This window comes from Podarcis raffonei, chromosome 5, assembly GCF_027172205.1.
Source record: "Podarcis raffonei isolate rPodRaf1 chromosome 5, rPodRaf1.pri, whole genome shotgun sequence".
Classification (NCBI taxonomy): Eukaryota; Metazoa; Chordata; class Lepidosauria; order Squamata; family Lacertidae; genus Podarcis; species Podarcis raffonei.
In genome coordinates this window covers 59922627-59944991 of record NC_070606.1, presented here as the reverse complement: position 1 = coordinate 59944991, position 22365 = coordinate 59922627, and the positions used below count along the sequence as shown (strand labels likewise).

Below are 22365 nucleotides of genomic sequence, written 5' to 3'. Positions count from 1 at the left end.
TTAATTTGCTCCATCTAGCACCCCCAAATTTGATTATTTCACCTTGCAGATACACTCCTAAGGCTCCGCAGCAAGCTTTATGCATAACTAGGACCCCTGTTGCCCATTCCGCCTTCATCACATCAAAAGCCACTTCAGACACTAGGAGCACTGGCTCCACTTTCCAAGGACGCTATTTATTGGTCATATATATATATATATTTATATATATGCATGTGTGCGTGTGGGTAAGTCTGCTAGAGAGCAGCAAAAATAAGAACAAAAAAACCCCTCTCCTCTCCTGTAGAAAAGATCCACATCACAAGGCAATTGCCTCAATCCTCCAGCTGAGCTTTGTGATGAACTCCCGTTGGCTGTAGCAGCTTCTGCTCCCTCCAACACAGCAAAGCGTCAAAGGGAAGGAGAATGCCAGGTCCAGGTTGGGCCAGACTGAAGAGCTTTGGCTAAAAGCTATCTAGAAAGAGCAAAGTCAATGGTGGGGAGAGAAGAGATGCCGTCCGTATCTGACACAGGGATAGGAAACAGGTCCAGCTGCATAACACAATCACACGTCTGCCTTCTTTACACAGCAGAGCCAACTTACAGATGCCACCCAGAGGAAGACCCAGCTTCCCCTTCCAAACACGCAGCACCTCGCTCAGTAGTGAAACACAAGACACAGACACATCTGGCAGTCCAGATACCATGAGCCACCTTGCGAGGTGGGGAAGGCCAGCTTCCTCCTGGGGAAAATGGGGGCAAAGGACTTTTTTGCTTCAAGGTCGAGGAAGGAGGGAGAGCCTACAGTAGTCTAGTGCACGAGTCTCCTACTATGCAGTTAATCATGAGTGCAGGACCTCTCGCCAGCTGCTCACACCCCTTTCCTATTAGATGTACAGGGAAGAGTGGAAGGAGTGCACGGTGCTGTTGCTTCACTCCCCGCAAGTATCAGCAAATACGGGGTGAGACGCAGAGCGAATTCCGCAGAGGGCAGGGCTCCAGATTGGCTTCTCACTTGACGAGCGCTTGGTTGCACTGCCCGCAGACAAAGACGGTCTCCCGCTGGGCATCAGGGGCTGCGGTAGAAAGCACTGGTCAGAGACTCGGCCAAGGACTGTGCAGCTTTCCACCCACAGAACCCAACAAGCGTTTCATTAGCCCTCAGACACACACACCCCAAGAGAGAGAAAGCCTCTGTCCTCTGCTACCTCCCCACTGTAGCATTAATTAGAAACAGTGAGAATTACACCCAGCAATTCCCCCAGAAGGGAAACAGTAAGCGCACAAAGGAGGAGGAGTCGCCTCCCAAGCTGCCTGCCAGAAAGGCCATCTCTCGCTCTCCCACTCCTCACTCACCTGTAGCCCCCATGTAGCTCTTGGGAACTTTGAAGGAACAGCACCTGGAGCAGAAACTGTTCCCACAGTTGCTGCAGCTCCGCTGGAGGGAAGGAAAGAGAGACAAACACAGCTATAGGAACAAGGTCCCAGGAAGCCATTCCTTCAAATGCAAGGATTCAAGAAGATCAGTCACTGCTGACCAGAGGTCAGGCTTGAGATCCACAAGGCAGGGGAGCAGGAAATGGGAAAGGAGTAGTTGGGGGCATGCTGGGCAAGAGACTCACCCTCTTCTTTAACACAGAGAAAGTGGCTGAACAGCTTGCACAGTTCCCTGCGGAAAATCAGAGAAGAAACATGTAACAGTCAAACCTGGTGCCTCTTCTCCCACCAAATTGCATAGAAATATTGCCCTGCCCCCAAGGTCTGCCCACAGTCCTTTCCTACTAAAAGCCCCAACATAACCTACTGCCCCACTAGGCAGTCCAGGAGGCTCATCCAGGTGGGACCACGTGCCAAGAGGACATCCCACTGAGGGCTGTCTTCAGGACCCTTGATCCGAGGAGATTTGAAATGGGTCTGCACACTGCACCTCCCAGGTGATGTCAATCCTCCACTCCACAAAGTTGTGCCAAGAGCAGAGATGGCCGTAAGCCATATAAAGGTGGAATTTGGCATCATCAGGATGAGATTCCAGTGTGGCATAAGTGATCAAGTGCTAGACTTGGAATAGGAACAAAGACTTGGGCCTGATACAAATAACCACTCAGCTCCACTAAGCAGGCTTGCTCATACCTCTCTCTCAGGGCAGAATGACATGTTACACTGGCAAGTAGGAACTCACAAGCCCAGTTTCCGGAGGTAATGAAAAAAAGGGAGTTAAGGGCTTTTTGTAAAAATGTTAGTACTTAACCCCACCCCACCCACACCTTGCCTGTAAAATGATTCATCTGCAACATTATTTCACCATCAGAAGCGACCTCAGCACACATATTTTTAAAGCACCAAGAACAATGGCATGTTTCTGGCATCTAACATCAGGCAGGCCTCCTCTGTGGCAGCAACTAGGTCAGAGTCTTCCCATTCTGCCAATCTTCTCCACCCCCCTTCCACAACCTGGTGCCCCCCCCCCCGATGTTTTGGATTACAGCCCCATTAGCCCAAACCAACAAGACCATGCTGGTTGGAGCTGCAGGCTAAAGCATCTGAAGGGCACCAGGTTTCCTCACCAGGTTGAGGAAAGCTCATCTACACAGTTCCCGCTTCAGTTCCAACAAGACAACATGTCCCGCGGCACCATCCACTCTTGCCACTTCCACACACCCTCCCAAATCCTGTACCGAGATTGTTGGTTGGGTAGCGCTTCCGCAGCCGCTCCGTTAGCCGTGACACCCTGCTGCGAATCACCTCGTTCTTGCTCATCATGAAGGGGTTGTCAGGAAGGCCCATGTCGAATTCCGCTGAGCAGTGGGAGACATCGTCATCCTCCTGGGCAGGTGGAGAGGGAAGCTTGTCAAGGAGCGGCTGGTTCACACAGTGCCTACTCTGGGGCAGGAGGACAAGGGCGTACTGGGGGGCACCGCCCACTGACAAAGCGCTGAAGACAAGGAAAGGCTGGGCTAACCATGGGCAACACACAAAATGCCAAGCTGGTGGAAGGGTTGCAGCCAGGTTTTCCAGCTTGGGAAGGTGGGCACAATCAGGGCAAAGAACACAGCAAAGACATCAGCTCTGCATGAGCAACTGAAGTGAGTTTTGGCTCAAAGGCAGGGTGGCCCAGCTCCCGCACTCACCATTACTAGCAGCTGGGTCTCCTGCTCCCGCAGCAAAGAGAAAAGACAAGAGATGATGTCCAGAAGAGCCCAGCCCAAGCTAGCCTTCACCGTTTATGGTGTACCCATTTCCAGAAAAGTGCACTGTCTCAAGTCCCCTATTTCTCTCTCTTCCCCATACCAACATGTTCACTGCATCACAGACATGGACTCTGATGGGCTGCCATTCATGGCCCTTCAGTGACAGGATGAAGGGTGTCCCCTTAAACTTGCTGGCCTAGCAGCATCACCTGACTCCACCACAGCACAGATCAGTCCCAGCCCTAGGCGGCTCTCTCAGGGCCCATACCTCAATAGCATCCTTGAACTCATCATCAGGCTCTGCCTCCTCTGCTTCCTCCACACTGCCAGGGGTCAGATCCTATGGGGAAAGCAAACAACGTTACAACTGGAGGCAGCAATGCTTCTGAATGAGAGTTGCTGGAAACCACAGGAGGGGCAGGTGCTCTTCTGCTCAAATCCTGCTTGCTGGCTTCCCACAGTCATCTGGTTGGCCACTGTGAGAACAGGATGCTGGACTAGATGGGCCATTGGCTGTTCTGATGTTACAAGACTAAGGAAGCAAGGCCCACCAGTCCTTGTAACAGTGGTAAATGAATCCAAGAGGGGTGCTACACAGATGGCCCCATCACATTCCAGCTACCCCAATGCAAGAGTAACATGGAAGCTACGAGGATGCATTTCCCCTCCTGCCTAGACACAGTTGTTTATTACTATGGTAGTTTGTAATACACAAGACCCCAAACAATGCTGGTATGCAGGTCCTGAAATGCCTTAATGGCCAGCACAAAAGGAAAACACAGGAACAAGCAGTGAAGACTGCCTGAAGAGCTGTGTGAAGGGAGAGAAGGGCATCGCCCTTTTAAATTTTCATGTAAACTTAGCTAAGTTGTTAAAAAAAAAAAGAGACAGGGACACGCTGAAAACATTACTATACTTTTAAGCACCAACTGGAGAAAATTAAGCCAGGCACAATTTTTGAGGCTCCACATTTCAACAGTAGGTTCCAGGTGCACCTCCCTATAACCAGCTGCAACTAAAAAGTTTGGGAACTCTGAAAAGTAGCAAGAAGGTGACAGAACAAGGATGGCAGCTGCCCTAAAGAGACGTACCTGTGTAGGCAAAACTGAGGCCCTGCTTTTCCAGGGCCAAGATTGGGAACAGGGTCTGGGAGGTTTTCATCCACAATGCATAGCTTTACCCCTTTCAAAATTTCTCTGCCACTCCCATCAGGACCTTACTTTGCACACTATGGCCTGGGTCCTCCAAGTGTTGTTGGACGACATCACTGACCAGGCCAGCTGAAGCTGGTGGGGATTGGAGTCCAACAATATATGGAGGGCCGCAGTTTCCATCATTCCATATCCTACAGGAGACTGGGAGGGCTGGCGGAGAGATACATGGAACCACAACCAACAGAACCTGGGACACATTTCCTAGGACTGTAGATCTGGAATCAACTACGAAGCCACCAGCTAATAAGACTGTTATGCAGGCCAGGATGAACTATGACCTAAGGCATTTCCAAAAGATAAAACAACACTCTCTGGGCACTTTGGATGAGCATATCAATTCTCATTCTACTTGGAAGTGGGCAACACAGACCCATCTATTCTTCTACCATACCTTACCTCAGTACTAGTGGGCGTAGGTGTCCGGTCCGGCAGGGATCCAGACCCGACCTCTCCAGCATCCAGCTCCACTGGCTCTGGAGTCCTAGCAACGGGCTTGAGGCCCAAACGCTGCTCTACAGCAGACTTCAGCTCCAGCAACACTAGGGAGGGAGAGGAAAAGGGTAATGCTTGGACATCCATTAGAAGCTCAGGAAAGCCTTGCAGTAAACAGCACAGGCTTTCAGGACTGGAGGAACAGCATGGCATTCAAGACTATCTCCAACCCAGACACCCAAGAAGTAGATACTGGCACACCAGCAACCAATGTCCAATGTAGCTAATGGTATTTAAAACACTAGTAGCCTACCTGAATACCCCACAGTTCTCTAGCACTAATCTCACTCCCAGACAGAACTGTCTATAACCCCATAGCTCCTCAGTAGACAGGGGGAAAGGCTGTCTACCACCACAGTAAATATTCTCCACCACAGATTTTCAGCACAAAATTCAGGAGATTGGAGTGTTCCCTGAACCCACCCACCCCAATCTCCCCACCCAGATTTACTTACAGTGGTACCTCAGGTTAATTACTTAATTCGTTCCGGAGGTCCGTTCTTAACCTGAAACTGTTCTTAACCTGAAGCACCACTTTAGCTAATGGGGCCTCCTGCTGCTGCCATGACGCCGGAGCATGATTTCTGTTCTCATCCTGAAGCAAAGTTCTTAACCCGAGGTACTATTTCTGGGTTAGCGGAGTCTGTAACCTGAAGTGTATGTAACCCAAGGTACCACTGTATTTGTGTTGTTTGGGGGGGTGTTGCAACCGTTTGCTGATATTCGCAGCCCCTTGGCCACTCCTCCAGCATCCTCACAAAACCTATTCAAAGTGAGGCCACTCTGGGTGCCTTCACTCTGGGTGGGAACTGTGAAAAGAGCTGTGCTCTGAATAGGTTCATGCCTGTTTTCACTCTTCCCTGCCACCATCCCACACAAACAAAATTCCAGAAGGAGATGCATTCAGAGGGCAAATGTTCACCACACACACCCAAACTGTTTTTCAGCAAAGGACTGTCTCCTTTGTGATAACCCCCCGTTTTCTGCAACAGGCAGTTTATCCTTAGCATCCCAAGATGTGCTTCCCCACTGGGACACCTCTAAATGGAAAAATCTTCCACTACTAAGCTGTGCCCAAGGAACAGTGTGACTACTCAGGTCTCTTGAATGCTAAAGAGCTTGTTTATGGGACTGGGGCAGCACAGAAGAGATGCATTTTTTCCTCTCTCATCAAAATTTGCTAGCAGCTTCACACTGTTGCCCTAATTTGGAATAAGATAGGGCTGCAGCAGGGGTGCACAGATCTACAGCAAAGAAAGCCTTGACCCTGGGCACCCTGTCTCCAGTCAGCTGCTGCAGCTTACATCCCCAAGGTTCCCATGGAACAGAATGGTACAGGAGAGAAGAGCAATCTCTTACCTTGATAAAATGCCACGTTACCCAAGAAAAGGGCATTATTGAGCAGCACAAAGACCCAACATAAGGGCAGCAGGTAGAGAGCACAAACGGAAGCCATCAGCATCCCATAAAACCTGGGCAAAAAAAAGGAGCAGAAGGGACATGACACACCTGGGCATCAGGATAACAGCCAGGTGCCTTGAGAGCACCTCAAGCCTGTCCAGCCCCCCCATTATTCTTGGATATGGAACAGAGAGCATCTAGGGGGAGCCTGAGAGCCTTGTTCCTGCCTCTCTCCACCTGTCCTAGGGCGGCTCTAACAGGCTTCATAAGAACTGCTGCTGCTGCCCAGAAAGGACTGGGGTATTTTGGGGAAAGTTTTGTCTGGAGTTTTTACTATTATTGATATGAATTTTTTGTTTCCTTATTTTTATGTGGAAATTGTTCAGTTTGGTTATGTAGTTTTTGATGTGTTTTATTTTTATGACTACTTTGCTATGTTTGCAATATGTAAATCTTTTCATATTGTAAGCCGCCTTGAGCATTGTTTTAACTGTGGAAAGGCAGCATACAAATAAAATGATGGTGATGATGATGACATCACCTCCCTTTGCCTACCTTTCAAGCAAATAACCTCCCCTTGATCCAGAGAAACCTGTTCAGCCAGATGCAGCCAGATAGCTTCCCCATGAACACCAGCCACGATATATATGGGCATGGACACCTGCCCAATATGAGGGGGAAGGCAGGGACCCCGGGACCCCGTAAAGTGACCCAGTAAACAAGCCTGCAAACCTCCCAAAGCAGCAAGGCAGCAATGTCCCAGTGACAGGAGTGAGCTGGCAGTAAATAACACCGAACAAGTTGGAGTTAACTCTTTATTAGCAAAAGCAGGATCTGCCTAATGAGCAATGCAACTCATCTCTGGCAGGTCTTGCCCCCATGAAGAAGTTGCTAAGACTGAAGGTCCCCATCTGCTCACAGCTGCCTTGGTTCCCTCCTCTCCAGGGTTTTCCCCACGCAATCTGAGACTGCACCAGCACAAAACTAACTTCTCCTCCACTCTTTTCATACCTCTTTCTGGGAAACCAGGGGGGAGGGGAGCTGTCGCAGCAGGAGAGGGAGACCCCCTGCCACCTTCCCCAGCCAGACTCTCTCTGCCTCTTGGCTTCCCTCCTCTCCTGCTTCAGCTTCTGTCCCTGATTCTGGATGTCTGTCTGTCACAGACTCTCCCAGCTCACTAAGCCTTGTTACCTGTTCAGCTTCTGACACCTCCTCCTCCCTCTGACCACTCATCAACATCATTATCATCCCACCACCAATCCCAGGGCTCTGAGCCTTCTTTTCTTGCGGGTTCCCCAGCTGGTTCCTCCCACCATTCCTCTGCATCCAACCTGCCCATGACACCTAGTTCCCATAAAGTATTCCTAAGGCAACACTCACTGTGAAGAAAGAGAAGGGTTCTCCCAGTAGATGACACGATAGACAGCCTCACATCTGCCACACAGCCGGCTCAAGAGGGCCTCTAATTGGATTAAGCTAGAAAAGGAGATCACAGCAGAGTTAAACATGTTCCTCAGGCCCCTCTGCTCACAACCTCGTAGCCGCTGCATCAACCTATGCCCAAGCTGCTTCACAAATGGAGAAAAGTGATCCCCAGCCCCTCATTCAGTTCAAGAGAAGGGTTGGAGTGCAAAAGAAGATTCCCTCATCCACACAGGACATAGTTAAGATGAGCCCTGCATAGGATGAACCTCCTATGCCAGCTAGCTCCAGGCAGGCAAGTTGGATACAGTAAGCACCTGTGTAAGTTAACCTGTCTTGTTAGAGGGATAAAAGCCATTATGATTTGGAGTCCAGCACTCTTGTCTGTGGAGTATAGGAGACCCTGGGTTCACATCCACTGATGAGGCAATCTTGGGCATCTCTTTCCTATAGCTACAAATCTGAATAATGACAACTAACTTCAGAGTTGCCACAAAACAAGCACTCCAATCCTAACCACGGCTTGCCTGGACCCTATATACTAAAGGGGCATGTAGTAACATGGCACCTCTGCTCTTAACTTTTAGATGAAAGAATGCAGACTCCCATAAAGAAAGAGATTTGAGTTCACTGGCTACAACTCAGCGAGTCATATGACGGATGGGTTGGCTATCAGGCTCCAATGCCTTGTGCAAAGTGCTGACGAAGTGCCTACTGGCATGGTCACCTTTGGGTGGAGAAGTAATGGGAAAAAGGAGAACTTGCCCTTGGATTCCAGCTACTTCTCCCTATCTAAGTTGCAGGTCTCAAAAACTGAGCCGCTTTCTGAATTCACAGCACTCTGATAAAGTGTTATGTCCTGATAAAACATCGATCAGAGCAGTTAACCGTCAGTCCTTGGCATAGGAAAATTCTAATGTCTTCTAAAATTTGACTTGCAAATCCTTGTCTGTACAGACACGCTGAAGTAAAACAATATGTTAATAAAAAAACCTATTTTAAAAAAATAATAATAATCAAAATCCATTATTTCTTAAACAAAAGGATGCACCAGTAGTGTGTCTTCCTCATAAGTAGGTAATAAATGTAGTAAATCTGAAGTAACGGTTGCATTTAGTTGTGAATCAATATGTTTTAATAGCTCTATCGAGCAGCAAAAACACCCATTTCTTGGGGAAAATAACTGTACAAATGGAAAAGTTGATTAAAATCAATGATTTAAAAATGAGGCTTCTTGCCTGGTGATTGAAATCGATCCACTGTCCTGGAAGGAGGATGCATACTTTGCGGCATGGGCAGGAGAGTCATGTAAATGCTTAGTAACTCTTCCTCCTAGAGCCACACTCCCAACTAGCAAGGGTGTGCAATGCCCCCAAAGGGTGAACGGCAGTAGTGCAGTAAAGCACCTTGGAAGGTAGCTAATCTAGAGGAGCAGTCAGCACTGCTCTCCCAGAGTTTCTTAAAAGTGGGGTCACCACCATCTTCCACACACGCAACGTTACTGTGCAATTATATTCCCCCCAGTCATGACACAATTCTTGCCCCACAGCAATGATGAAATGGTTAGCACCTGCAATAGCATATGGACTATCCTGAAATATAGTCCCAACCTTCCCCCTCAACCACTAAGATTTGACACAAATGCCTGTGTTGCTGGCCAACTGCGTAATGCATTTGTTAGAATGCTGTGGGCAGTATCCGTGATAGGGTCCATTTGGGAAGACACTGTCTGCCCACCCCATGACACACACTGGCCTGTGCTAGTGCCTGTGCAGCTGTTTACTTAAACATTAAAAGATCAACTCTGTGCAGTTGTGCACAGCTCTTCAAGTGCACAAGTGCATGGTTGAAGAAGAAGCAGAAGAAGAAATGGATTATTGTGCCCTACTGGGCACAGCTTCAGAGCTATGTAGTTGTGCACCTGAAATATCCTTGTGTTAAAAAACACACACAAATGATTGGGAGAAATAAAAACTCAAAAGGAAAAATCAGCTGGTCAAAAATAAATGAAAAAGACATTGTAAGTGAAGAGGCTGAAATCATAGAAGACAAAAGAAGGGGAATGGTGGGATACCACACAAATTGTGACACAGAAGGGTCACTAAATTAATTCTGCAGGCTAAATTGCTCCCATTATTCAGGGTAACAATTGCACATTACTTATCTACAATGGAAATATCCACACAAAATAGAGAAAAATGGTTACAAAAATCAAACAAGAGAAAAACACAATGACGAGGTGGAAATCTCGATTTTGCAACGGGTTGACTATTAAGCCCAGTGGATTCAGAACGACTGCAATATTCACCATCAGGAAAAAAATGTGTGGTGTGAACAAGAAGCCCAAGAAGCATCCTTCCAATTACATACTTCAAAGGGACCCACCTACGGGTCAACGCATTTTCTCCATCCTTCCCTAAGAGCACTTACAAGCCCTTCACTTCAGCCACAGCCTCATGTCGTGCAAGCTGAACTTTCCTCACATCCTCACGCCGCACACTGTGGTACCTACGACGTGCCAGCTCTTCTTCACTCAGACGGATGCGGCATGTCTCCTGCAGGTAGCCCAGCAAGGCTGGCACCGAGACCAGCAGGACGCAAAGCCCATACCACGCAGCTGGAATGAAAGGTGGAATAGATGCAGAGATCATTTTACCACCCCACTGTTTGGCCAGTCACAACACACCTGTACCACTATCACCTATAGCTCAGTGGTAGAGCGTTTGCTTTGAACAGAGAAGGTCCCAGTTTCAATCCCTGGTATCTCCAGGTAGGAGAGGGAATGTCTTCTTTCTCAACACCTGGAAAACTGCTGCCAGTCACTGTCAACAATAATGAACGTGACATACCAATGGTCTGACTTGATATAAGGCAGCTTCCTATGTACTACCCCATAAACCACCTGAAAGGAGGCCCATCTGCCTGCCAGTCACTCCATTTCCTTACTACCTCTCACAATTGGTTCTGCTAGCCCTCATAATCTGCCCCCAATAACATATTCTATTCCCCACAGGATAAATCCCCCAAGGCTCACATCATACCTGAAAGGAGGCCTATTGGGTCCCCAGCACAAAGGTCCAACATTTCTCACCTTCACTAAGAGTCAGCAGCAGAAAGTTGAGGCCCAGGCAAGTAAGGAGGGAGCAGAGAGGCATCTGCCAGCTGTGAAACATACATGATCAAGCATTTATTGCCACGCCAAAAGGATATTTAGCTGTACAAATGAGGTATGAACATGAGAATGGTGGAGATGGAAAGGGCAAGCCTAAGTTTAAGTCTCGGGTCATGGAGTACATTAACTTGCCTTGAGCACAGTAACACAGAAAAACGGTATGTAAATAAGAAATCAAATTAGATTGAATGAAGACAAAAGCAAGGTAAGGGTAGGGTATTTTTTAAAATGGAGGAATGTTGCAATCAGCCATAGACACTAGCCAAGTCACAAATGCAGCAGCATATCTTGTTTAAGCCCAACTGCACACAGTGTTTCCCATGTTGAATGCTTGGTATCTCTTAGAATAAGTGGAATTAAGTATTTGGCCAAGAGGACTCCTCTTCTCTCTTTTTTCTCCCACTTGCAAAAGTGAGACTCCCAAAGAGCCTGTGCTTTTCTGCCCTCTAACATGGCAGATGACAACAAATATATTTTTTTTCTCTAGCTCCACCACAACCATCACCCACAAGGTGCAACTAAGTAGTTGGGCACCAACCTGAGGAGGAACCACACCGCTTCTGCAATATCCTGCAGTGGTTCCAAGTAGAGCTCCAGTCGCTTGTAGGATACTACTAGGTTGAAGAGATCCAAGGAAGGGGGCTTGGGTGGCAAAGGAGAAACTGGTTGGGAATCGGAAGCCGTGGGGCTGTCCAGTCCATTCCCTGTGGTCGCTCCACCCTCACGCTCTGGAACCTGCATACTGTAGATGTGAAGGTCGAGAGGAACACAAAAAAATGAACAATAAAAATAGTCAACTCTTCCCCACCCCTAGTGTGAAGGAAACAACAGAGATGACCTTTGGGAAGGGAAGGGCCCACATCCCCCCATGCAAAGGAACTGCATTCACTGCATGACTGGGCAAGTCATGAGAAACAGAGATACCTACAACAGGTGTCACTTTTGCCCCACTGAGGCCCCAGAACCTGCATGATAGGGAGAGCCAACACACAAATTGTCCCAAGAGCTGCAGAGCCATGGGGAAGCTCCTCAAAAGCATCTCCTCCTTTTGCAAACAACAACTGCAGCCACCTGGGAGTCAGGGTGGGGAAACATCCCCTGTAACCCTATGCCATATATACCAAAAGGCATGCAGACAGTCTGTGCTAATTAATCTGGCCTAATAATTTATTTTATACACCCACAATTGCAAGCACATATTAAACTATATATCCATAAACATGCATCAAAGGCACAAAGAGAATCCATTCTTGTAATCCTCTTTAGCTAATCTAGCAGGATAGGTCCAGGGTGGCAAGGGACAAGCAGCCCACATTGAGTGATACTCAAAATATAGCATCCAAGAATGTGGGGTGCATCTGCGACACGAGAGGAACACGTTCAGGTGGAGAGAGGAATGACCAGATCATATTCTGCAACTTATTTGATATTGGCAATGTGACTACCTGGGTCATCCGGGTGAATCAAAAGGGGCAAAACAGGACAGCATGGGATGCTCCTGCCTGCTAGCTCAGTACTTGGGAGGCAGGCAAAATGTCTTCCTCCAGACAAGGAGGTTAAAATGACCAGCCTCTTCTCTCTTCCCCCGAGGGGCTCCTGCGCCATGGCAGGCAGAAATCCAGCAGGTGAAGCGCTCTCTATCAGATCCTCCCAGCGCCGGGTAAGCTTCATCTGCTGCACTTCCGCACATCGCGGCACAGCAGCCCCTTCCCGAAAAATAATAGAAAAACGGGATTTCAGCCCTTGACGAGCTGCACCCCGGAGGCTCCGGCGGAACAAGCGCTCTGCTTGCGGGGCAGCCACAGAGCTCCGCCGGAGGAGGAGGAGGCGCCGCCGGCTCGTCCCACCTACCTCTACACAAGCGGCCCACAAGCCCTACGGCCCCAAATAGGGCGAAAGGGCGGAGCCTCCCCTTCCACGTCCAACCTCGACCTCACCCGTCTCGCCAACACCGCCGCTGCCGCCGACACTTCCTGGGCAGAAAGACCCGGCTGTGCCTCAGCTCCGCTGCGCAGCGCACGCTTCGGGGAAGCGGCGACCTGACCCGCCCACCTGAGGCAGCCGGCCAATCAGAAGCACGGGAAGCGGCCGCTGCCGCGCGCGTCCTCTGCTGGAAAAGCTGCAGCTCCTATTGGGCAAGAGCCTCCCACCACCAGCCTATGGGAGCCTTCGTACTTCTTATTCGCCGCGGGCCGCTTTATATAGGCTCAGTGATTCGTCCCTTCCCCGTCTCTGAACCGCTTTTTCCGCCAGTCGTTCTGCCCACACTGATTGGCACTGACTTTCTAGGATTTGAGGCAGGGAGCTTTGCCCAGCCCTACCTTGAGATGCCAGGGACTGAACCTGTCTTTCTGCATGCATCCACTGAGCTACGGCCCTTCTGTAATTTGACCCGCCTTGGATGCTATGCACTTTGACCTGGGTGTGCGGGTCAATTGCTGTTCCACCTCAGACAGCAAAATGTCTTGGGCTGACCTGAATCTTCCCAGAGGAACTCGCTGAAGTCCAGAAACTAGCACTAACCAGCCCTGAAGTCTCAAAAGAGCTTCAGTAGCTCATAATATTCACTGAAGGTTATGGTATCCCAGGGAGCCTATGGCATGGCTTTGTACATGCTCCTGGGAGATGGTGCAGTGACAGGGTGTGATTTTTGTGATCAGACTTGTGGGGCACAAAGCAGGCTTCAGTGGTCCAAGACATGGCCGTAGACAGGATTTATGTTAGGGAGGGAAGGCTTTATGTTAGGGGAGGCAGAACCTCAGTTAAGTATTTTTATTGATTTATTTGATTTAGGGGGGCAGCTGTCCCACCCCAGCTACACTCATGGTCCAAGGGGAGATTCCAGGAGGGAGGCTGCAAATTCAAATATGAAGCTAAAAGCAAAGATCTGCACCAGCAAAAGAATGGAAATGGATTAAACACTTGTAAAATTGGGTAGCCTCAAGCCAGCTATTAAGGACCTGCAGGAGCAGTACCATACACCAAAAAGAAACCTGATTAATTCTCTGCATAAAGCTGCTGCTAAAATACTTTGACAATATATCCCATCCATTCTTTTTTATCAAGTGAAATAAGTGGCTACCTTGAATAAAAACTAATGCAACATATGTATGGAGTCCTATGACATTTCATTCAGGCAAATTCTTCAGGCTGGTTATTACTCTTTATCTTCTAATTTTATATGTACACAAATTCTATTGCATATTTTTATTCTTTTTTGTTTTGTTATTTTTTTGTCATTTTTGTGATTGTTTGAAACTCTAATAAATATTATTTTTTTTAAAAAATAAAGTTGCATATAATGGTCCCATTCATACATTATGCTTTAGGTGCAAAACGGGGACAAAAGGAACTCAAATTAATGCTCATTCTCAACTGCAATTTCACTCAAAACCCACAAGGTGGCTGTCCAGATCCGATAACTGATCTCTGCTAAGATGACAACAACAGGAATAGGCAGCTGCTCGCACCTCAGTGGGATTCTGCTTCTGCAAAAATAACCTATGTACAGTGATACCTCAGGTTAAGTACTTAATTCATTCCGGAGGTCCATACTTAACCTGAAACTGTTCTTAACCTGAAGCACCACTTTAGCTAATGGTGCCTCCCGCTGCTGCTGCACCGCCGGAGCACGATTTCTGTTCTCATCCTGAAGCAAAGTTCTTAACCTGAAGCACTATTTCTGGGTTAGCAGAGTCTGTAACCTGAAGCGTATGTAACCTGAAGCGTATGTAACCTGAGGTACCACTGTACAACTTTGAGCTGAGAGCATCTGAAACTACCTAAGAATACACTGCCTCCCTCAAGTTATTTCTTTTCAATGCGCTCTCTCTCGCTCTGTCTCTCTCTCACACACACACACACACTAATGCCAGTCTGCTACTGCTTTTTCCCCACAGTGCTTTTTGGTTTTGTATTCACTGTGTGCATTTATCCAACATGGCTCTACTATTAAACTAGAGGCAGACATTTATGAGCATGTGTTACTGCATGATTACATTGCACAAGTACAGAAATGGCTTTGACTGTAGAATTTAGCATCTTGAGGAGCACAATGGCCATTGTAAAAAGGACACTTTAGACTTGAAGTTCACAAAGTAGGCTTGAAAACAAGTCTGGTAAAATCTCAGAAGGATTTCCAGTGGTTTGGGGTGGGGCTTCTCAGGCTTCCTTCTGCAACTAGAAGAGAAGCAAAATATGCCTGCACCACAAATTTAAACAGGAACTCCTGTTCTTTGAGGGAACTGGTTCTAAGCACTTTACATTTGCAGTATGAATATGTTTTGTCACAGTTGAACTAAAGTGCTGTGTGGCTGAGGAATGTTATTGATCTGAAGCAAACTTGTTGCTTTGTGTGGAAAATGTTCTTGCTGTCTAGCAACAGGAACTGATCAGCACAGGCACAAGTTTTGAAGTGCTTGGAAAAGGAGTTGGATCTGGGCTTTAGCCAGTTGGCACTTCCCATAGGTAGGTAGGTAGGTAGGTAGGTGGCAGCTCTTGGAAGAACAAGCTTGATGTATAATGGGTGTCAGAATCAGGGATTGGATTGCCAGATTACCTTGTAACATAGCCAGTGTTCAGTAGCAGTGGGTGTGTTTACCATCAGAAGAGCATCACACTAATGCTGCCAGGTTTGGTAGATTAGTTAGTTTAACTTATCAAAATGCAGTAATCAGTTAAAATGTGCCCCTGAATAATTGGGTAGCAATTTTTTAAATGAAAGAAATAAACTCATTGTGGTTATTTGTACTAATGTTACATATAATACCAGGGGTGGCATGCACTATCTTAGAAGACGCAATAAAACGTAAAACTAAACAATAAAAACCATTTTAACAAGTTAACAAGAGACAAAAGTTAACCTTTGTTGAAAGGTGTATTATTAATTGCCTGCATAGGCCTGGCAGAATAATAAAAAATTCAGCATGCATTTAAAAGTTGGCACTTAAAAGTTGAGATACTTCATCCAGGGTTTGAACTTACACATGAGAAACCCATGTTGTTTGGGAGTCGGGCTATGGTTCCCAAACAGAACACCATGAGTCCTGGCTTCTCCTCCTCCAACTATGCTATCCACAGTGTTCTGATGATTCTCTAGGTGGGAGCAATTTGCTGTCTGTGAGACTGAAATCCCTTTTCCTGGGGCGCCTGTGGGTTCTCAATGCATGCTTCCTACTGAATTGACCAGGGAACTGGCTGACTGTTGGGATCGGAATGTCAGCCTTTCCATGTCTGGGCCTGTCTGTTTGCCTAGCAAAAGACGGGTTACTGTGAGTAGGTTGCAAACTGCTCTGGGGGGGGGGGAGGGAGTCTGAAGCTTGTGGCTTTATGTATTCGACTCTACACTCCTCTTCATTGTGCTACGGTACCTGATGAGGTAGCAGAGACCTAGTGCTATCTCTATGGACGACTAAGGTGTTGTATAAGTAGTGGGAGTGTACAATGATTAGGGCAATGCCACGAAATTGTTCTGCCATTGCATTGACATGTGTTGATTGGTGCCTTCCATGCGTGAGTAATGTGAGACATTGATGTACAATAACCTCAGTTGCTGTTGCTGTGCTACCTTTGGTTTCTGTTTTGTGTTACTTTTTGTGTTACTGTTTTGTTTTCTGCTTTGCTACTAGGAGTATAGAGGATTGTGGATACAACCTTAGTAGCTGCCAATTGAGTGATTTCTTTAATAAGGCTGTTATCCTGACTGCAACCTCTTGTTCCAGTATTCACAGAATTTTATTCAGAGAATGACTTTGACTCCAGAAACCTGATCTCTAAGGCTCTCTAAAGCAAAAACAATTGTAGACACTGCTCCAAAAATTGATCCAATAAACAGCCAACACCTTTCCTGCCTTATACTCCTTCACCTCTCAGTGTTTCCCTCTATCTACCCCGAAAAGGGATGCAATGACCTCTTGAGTATCAAACAGCTGAGGGAGATACAGTGCCCTGTATTTAGGACTACTCATTCTCTGTCTGTTTTGACTCATAGGCTGCCCTGCTTCTCTATTCTCAAATCCAAAAATTCACCATTCTTCTTTAAACTGGCTGGCAGGTCATCAGCAGAGTCATTATGGGTCTGTGGATTCCTGGAAGGGCCAGGATTCAGACCTCATATTGGCTCATAACCAGCTCGTGCTTGTTTTGAGATGATGAGGGGTCTTACATCATGGACTTCTGCCGCTGCTGCAGCATAGGCAGGTGTGACTCAGAGAACTCCCTATATAGAGAGCACCTTTTGCCAGACATGATGGTTGACTGTGAAGTGGATAGATAATCCAAACCAGGGCTGCTGTTCCATTATCTGCTTGTCCAGTCTCATATCCCAATATAGCAACTGGAGTATGGAACCAAATAATGCCTCAATGTGGCTCCAGTAAGCTGTTCCTCTCTGTGACGGACAGCAGAGCCAGACCAGAGTCTGGTGATGCAGTCCCTCGGAAATTCCACCAGAGTGCTGGAGCCTCTGCTGATTGACTACAAAGTCAGCTAGCCACAGAGGGGAGAGGAGCAGCACTTTGGAGGGAGAATAAAAGGAGCAGTTTCTGAGGGAGAGAGTTAGACAGGGCTTGATTTGAGATGAGAGATAAGGCTTGATTTGAGTTGAGAGATAGGGTTCAGATTGAGTGGGAGATAGGGAGTGAGATAGGGATTCCAAACTTCCACCTACTTAAAATAAATCATTTCAAGAGTAATGAATGCCCTGCATTTGTAGGAAACCACATACTTTATCAACCCTTTAGATCAAGGCTGGAGAATCTGTGGCTGTTGCTGAACTACCAAGCTATCAACCCTGACCATCAGCCATACTTTGGCTGGCACTGATGGGACACAAGTCCAACAACATCTGTCCACACATCCCTGCTTTAGATACATAGAATAACCTTCCATGTTCATGACTGGCTAGCAGCCAGGGCCCTGGTACTGTACCTATAACTTACATATTATGTGTCCATTTCATATTCAAAAGGTCCCTGACGTCATCTTGATAGATGACGATAGCACAGCATCAATGGAATAATTGCCCTTTGCTTGCTTAAAATGGAGTAACAGAGATAAGAGAATCAATATCTCTGAGTAAATTAGTAGCAAGAGAGTTGTGAAATACACTGCCGCACATCTCCAGGTTTGCTCTGACGGCTTTCTTAAAACACACACACACATAGCTGGGTTGGTGACAATGAAATTAGTATCTTGTGGTGCCTGGAACACACAGTCAAAGAGCAGGGCATGTGATAGGTGTAAGGTTGAGTGAGCAAGGATCAGCAGTGAGAAGTAAAAAGGGTCTGGCCCAGGAGAAAAACCTACAACCTTCAAATCCAGAGAGAGAGAATAGGAAAAGGGGGAAGATACAGGGGATCTTTTCTATTCTGATGCTGCAGGGAGCCATAAAATAGGTGATGGATCTCACAGTTATGCTTTGTTTATGAATGTCCCTATGGTATTCATTAGCCACTTTTGTCAGATAAATGCTGAGCTAGATAAAGCATTGGTCTCACTATTTTGGAGGAAAATACACACCATAAATTTAAGTTTGTGTAATTAAAGGGACCTGGCACAACAAATTCACTTTAAAAAAACAAAACTTCTATGGCTGGGAAAGCAACAGGAAAATGCATTAAAAAGTGTGAGATGATGACTGATGAGAATACATATATGGTGTTATTTAAGTTTTACTCAGAGTAGACCCAATAAAATTAATGAACATGGAAAAGTAGGTCCATTAATTCCAATGGGTCTACTCTGCATAAAACTTCATTGAATACCACACATAATTTCCATGCAACCAAAACAGATAGGATGCTCATTGTCGTGACCTCCCTACAAACAAATTTGGAAATGTATAACCTCTGTGTAATCTCTGTGCAAGCAAATAAATGTTCAGTAAATACCCTTGGCAAAGTACAATAATGAAGATGAAAACAGCTGGGGAGCAAGGTTTTTATTACATGTAGAAGAGAAGGAAGAAAGTCAGGAATGTTCAGAGTTTGGAATCAAATGGTTTTTTGGAAACTCCAGCGGTCCACTCTGAGATATGATTTCTTAAGCATGGTTGAAGTGGGCTTCCTCATTTGGTGTTGCTGGAATAGGGTCCATTTATTACAGGGAAAAGAGGCTCCAACAAGAATGATCCTATTCCTACCATTTGAAAAAAGGTAGGGATATATAGGCACATTAGATGTAGCATCTTAGCAAAAGATAGCTGTGGTAGCTGCTCTGGGAGTTTAGCACAATTAGACAAACAGTAGAAGTCAAAGGGGTGCAGGGGTCTCTTATCCAAGGCACTTCTATATTTCAGAGACAGAAATCCAGTGGTGGTGAAATCCAATGTGTGACAATCCGTGAGCATGATGAAACCTTCAGTTTACTGGGGGAGCATGATGAAACCTTTAGCAACTGGGGGTTGATCCTAGTTCCAAGGTTTGTATGGTTAGTGCTGTCACATTCTTATATTTCATGTAAAGTCATGAGACATGCGGGAGTAGTACCCAACAGCACTGGATCCTGTTTCCCTGCTAAGCACGGGAAATTTGGGCACTCTGCACCCTGACCCTGTTAGAAGTCTTCCATGTGATGTAACTGTTTCTCTTCACAGTTGCCATAGGAATATTTTCCTCCCCTTTTCTGGCCCAGAGCCAGCTTTTGCAGTAATTACATTTCCTCCACTGTCGACCATTCAGCTGCAGTGCCTGTCTGCAAATTTTTACCCTGGGGTTCTCTTTCAATTCTTTCTCCCATCCAGGGTAGGATTTATCTTGATGTTTCATGCAGAATAAAATATGCCTCCTTCTCTGGAATATGATGGGAGCAGAAGGATACAGACCCTGCCATAAAAGGGGCTAAGAACAGTCTGGAATCTGGTAGCTCTCTCTCTCTCACACACACACTATTAGTCTTCTTCAGCAGGAACCTGAATTTGGGTATCTTTAGGAAGTCTTTGCAGATCACAGAACTATGGTAATATCCAAGTACTTGCCTCCTAAAGATACCAAATATCAAGGTTTGGCCCCAACCTCATATAGAGCCACACTGGGTAGATTCACATCTATGATCCACCTGGATTCCAATCCTGGCCTCAGATGATGACCAGCACCTCACTCCAATTTCTGTGAGAGGGCCCTGCTCTCTGGCCCCTTTTGTTCCATCACTACATAACCTGTTGCAGAACTCCTATTATTTATGACCAATTGGTTTGTGGGGTGGCTTGCTCAAATACGAGGCAATGGCTCAAGAAGATTTCAAGGAACTGAAGCATTAATTAATTCAGGAAGTTACAAGAGTGACATTTATGGGCACAGTGTGTGTAATTTGAGCTAGGGATTGCCAGGCCTCAGAAATGGACTCATGAGCTCAGCTTTGGATCCCATTGTTGGTGTCAGTATTTAGCTTACATATCTAATAGTAAGAACAAAGAAACTTCATCTGAGCAAAAGCAAAGAGAATGTGCCTCTTGCTTTAATCAGCAAAGCCAATGCCCCACATTTAGGAAATACAGGTTAGGGAGTGCAAATATCCAAAAGACATGAGCCTCAACACATCCATTTTTAAAAAGTAAAAACTGGTTACTGGAGTTATGCTATGCTATAAATGTCACAATGTCCACATCAGGGTCATATCTAAAATAAAAAGTTACTAAGAACCATCATTTATAAATATCTGATTAAAAACAGAATGCTATGGAGGAAGAAAAGAATGCAATGGAAGCTTTTGGGGGTGGTTTCTAAGCTTATGCTTATATAACTTCTGAAATGGGATAATATTAATAATATACCAACAGAGCACCCTAAAGGGTGGATATTCAGTATTACTAAACATTAACTAAATGTGAGAGGATGAGATCTTATGTATATGGCATAAAAACATATGGACAAACGCTACAAACTAAATTAAATCTGCTCCTATAAGGATTATGAATAACACTGAATGATCAAGGGCTTCCAGGGCACCTTATGTCAACCACATATTCTGGAATCATAGACCAGGCCAAACCTTTCTAGACCCACAGAGACCCACCTGCCAAGGGAAGGAAGAAAAGAAACGGGGAAACCCACAATCTGGCTCCCACATTTAATCTGAAGGATACACCATTTCTAGCTTCTGGGTCATGAAAGCATGCATCCATCCGTTGATGAAGGGTATACAGCATCCATCAGTACCATGGACATAGGGGATTACTCTCCCTCTCCCAATAAAGTCTATTGAAGTTTTTTCTCTCCATCAGGAAGGCAACGATGAATCTGGAACAAGGAGCAGTCTGTGGGGACTGTATGTGTACAAGGCTTGTCCGTCTGGTTGAAGAAGGGTCTGTCCATCCCTGCCCATCAGCCTACCTTCTTGCATCTCTCAGATATCCTTGTGCCCCTGGAAATGTCGTACCAGGCAGTAGAGTCCTGAAATTAGGTAAAAGAAGGCAGTGATACCTGCAAAGACGGCAGCAGTCAGGTAGGCTTTGTAACTGCAGGGCCATATGTAGTCTGGCAGGTTGCAGTAGCTGAAACTCTGTGCCTTCTGGCTCAGGATGCCTGCAGCAGCTGCAGAAAGAATAACCCCAAGCAACAGATCGTGCATTAGGTTCGTCATAAGCCAGCGGGTTCCCAGCACCGGCACCAGAGACCAGCGGCCCAGCAGGCTGAGCCCAAAGAGCGCCAAGGTGAGCAACCACAGCAGGACCGCCGCAAAGACCGCAAAGTAGGTGGCTCCTTCATACTTGTGCGCTGCTAAAGTCACCCAGCAGACGCCCCCCGTCAGCAGCTGGGCAATGCGCAGCACTCCCAGCAGACTTCTCAAGAAGGGCCTGTTCAGACTCAGAGTCTCTCTCGACTGCGGGCAAGGCGGTGGAGGGGAGGACGGAGGTGGTGGAAGAGCCATGCTGCAAGACTGTGGCCTCCAGGCGCTTCTGTCCCGTCCAGTTCTGCCTTCTGGAGCCCAGCAAACTTCACCCCCCTCTCAGGCACTTCCTCTGTCTGCAGCTGCCAAACATCTGCAGCTCAATGGACTTTCCTGTGCAGGGGCCTCTCAGCTTCCCGGCTCTGTCCCTCCCTGTTCCCCCCTTGCCCCTCCTCTTCTCTGGGTGGTTCTCTTTCTCCATCCTTCTGCTAACTCCTCACTCCTCTCTCCTTCACGCCCCTGCAGTCCCAAGCCAAGAGCTCTCAAAACACCCAGTAAAGCTGGCTGCTTTAGCATCACAGTTTCCTCAGCTACACACTATGTACTGCTTCAGCCAACAGTTCTTCCTAAGCAGAAAGGTTGCCTCAGCATGTGGGCCCTGCAGGCACAGAGTTTTGCCTCTCCCTTGCAGGAGATGGGTTTGGGCACATTGGCTGCATAGGCATCATGCATTTAAAGCACACCATACATTTAAAGCACATTTCCTTTTCCCCCCAATAAGGTGATTGGGAACTATAGTTTGCCCCTCACAGAGCTACAATTCTCAGGATCTTTACTTCCCATTCTCAGCCACAGTTCCCAGGATTCAGAAGGGGGTAAAGTGCTTGAAGTG

General features: G+C 46.8%; 2 protein-coding genes across 5 annotated transcripts; both read right to left on the bottom strand.

The window, feature by feature from the left end:
• Positions 1–846: 846 nt before the first annotated feature.
• Positions 847–12918, bottom strand: ZFYVE27 (zinc finger FYVE-type containing 27). Of its 4 annotated transcripts, none has more exons than XM_053389508.1 (13): positions 12806–12918; positions 11407–11610; positions 10788–10858; positions 10127–10313; positions 7655–7750; positions 6233–6345; positions 4778–4920; positions 3436–3507; positions 3108–3128; positions 2655–2802; positions 1602–1648; positions 1336–1417; positions 847–1055 (listed from the first exon to the last, which is right to left on the bottom strand). In XM_053389508.1, the coding sequence occupies exons 2-13, from the start codon at positions 11607–11609 to the stop codon at positions 991–993; spliced, it is 1248 nt and encodes a 415-aa protein (XP_053245483.1). In that variant the 5' UTR covers position 11610; positions 12806–12918; the 3' UTR covers positions 847–990. The 4 variants fall into 4 exon arrangements, with proteins under 4 accessions (XP_053245483.1, XP_053245482.1, XP_053245484.1 ...); XM_053389507.1 differs by having other exon boundaries at positions 12720–12917; XM_053389509.1 differs by lacking the exon at positions 3108–3128 and having other exon boundaries at positions 12720–12916.
• Positions 12919–20289: 7371 nt separating this feature from the next.
• On the bottom strand, positions 20290–21901 carry MARVELD1 (MARVEL domain containing 1). The gene has a single exon (XM_053389501.1). It carries the CDS (start codon positions 21732–21734, stop codon positions 21210–21212), a length of 525 nt encoding a protein of 174 aa, XP_053245476.1. The 5' UTR covers positions 21735–21901; the 3' UTR covers positions 20290–21209.
• Positions 21902–22365: the final 464 nt, after the last annotated feature.

Excerpts from the sequence above, each read along its gene's own strand:
- ZFYVE27 (XM_053389508.1), bottom strand. The coding sequence starts at position 11,609 with ATGCAGGTTCCAGAGCGTGAGGGTGGAGCGACCACAGGGAATGGACTG. Across the intron at positions 10,859-11,406 it reads GCGGTGTGGTTCCTCCTCAG|CTGGCAGATGCCTCTCTGCT; the intron begins GTTGGTGCCCAA and ends TATGTTTCACAG. Across the intron at positions 3,508-4,777 it reads CTACGCCCACTAGTACTGAG|GATCTGACCCCTGGCAGTGT; the intron begins GTAAGGTATGGT and ends CTTTCCCCATAG.
- MARVELD1 (XM_053389501.1), bottom strand. The coding sequence starts at position 21,734 with ATGGCTCTTCCACCACCTCCGTCCTCCCCTCCACCGCCTTGCCCGCAG.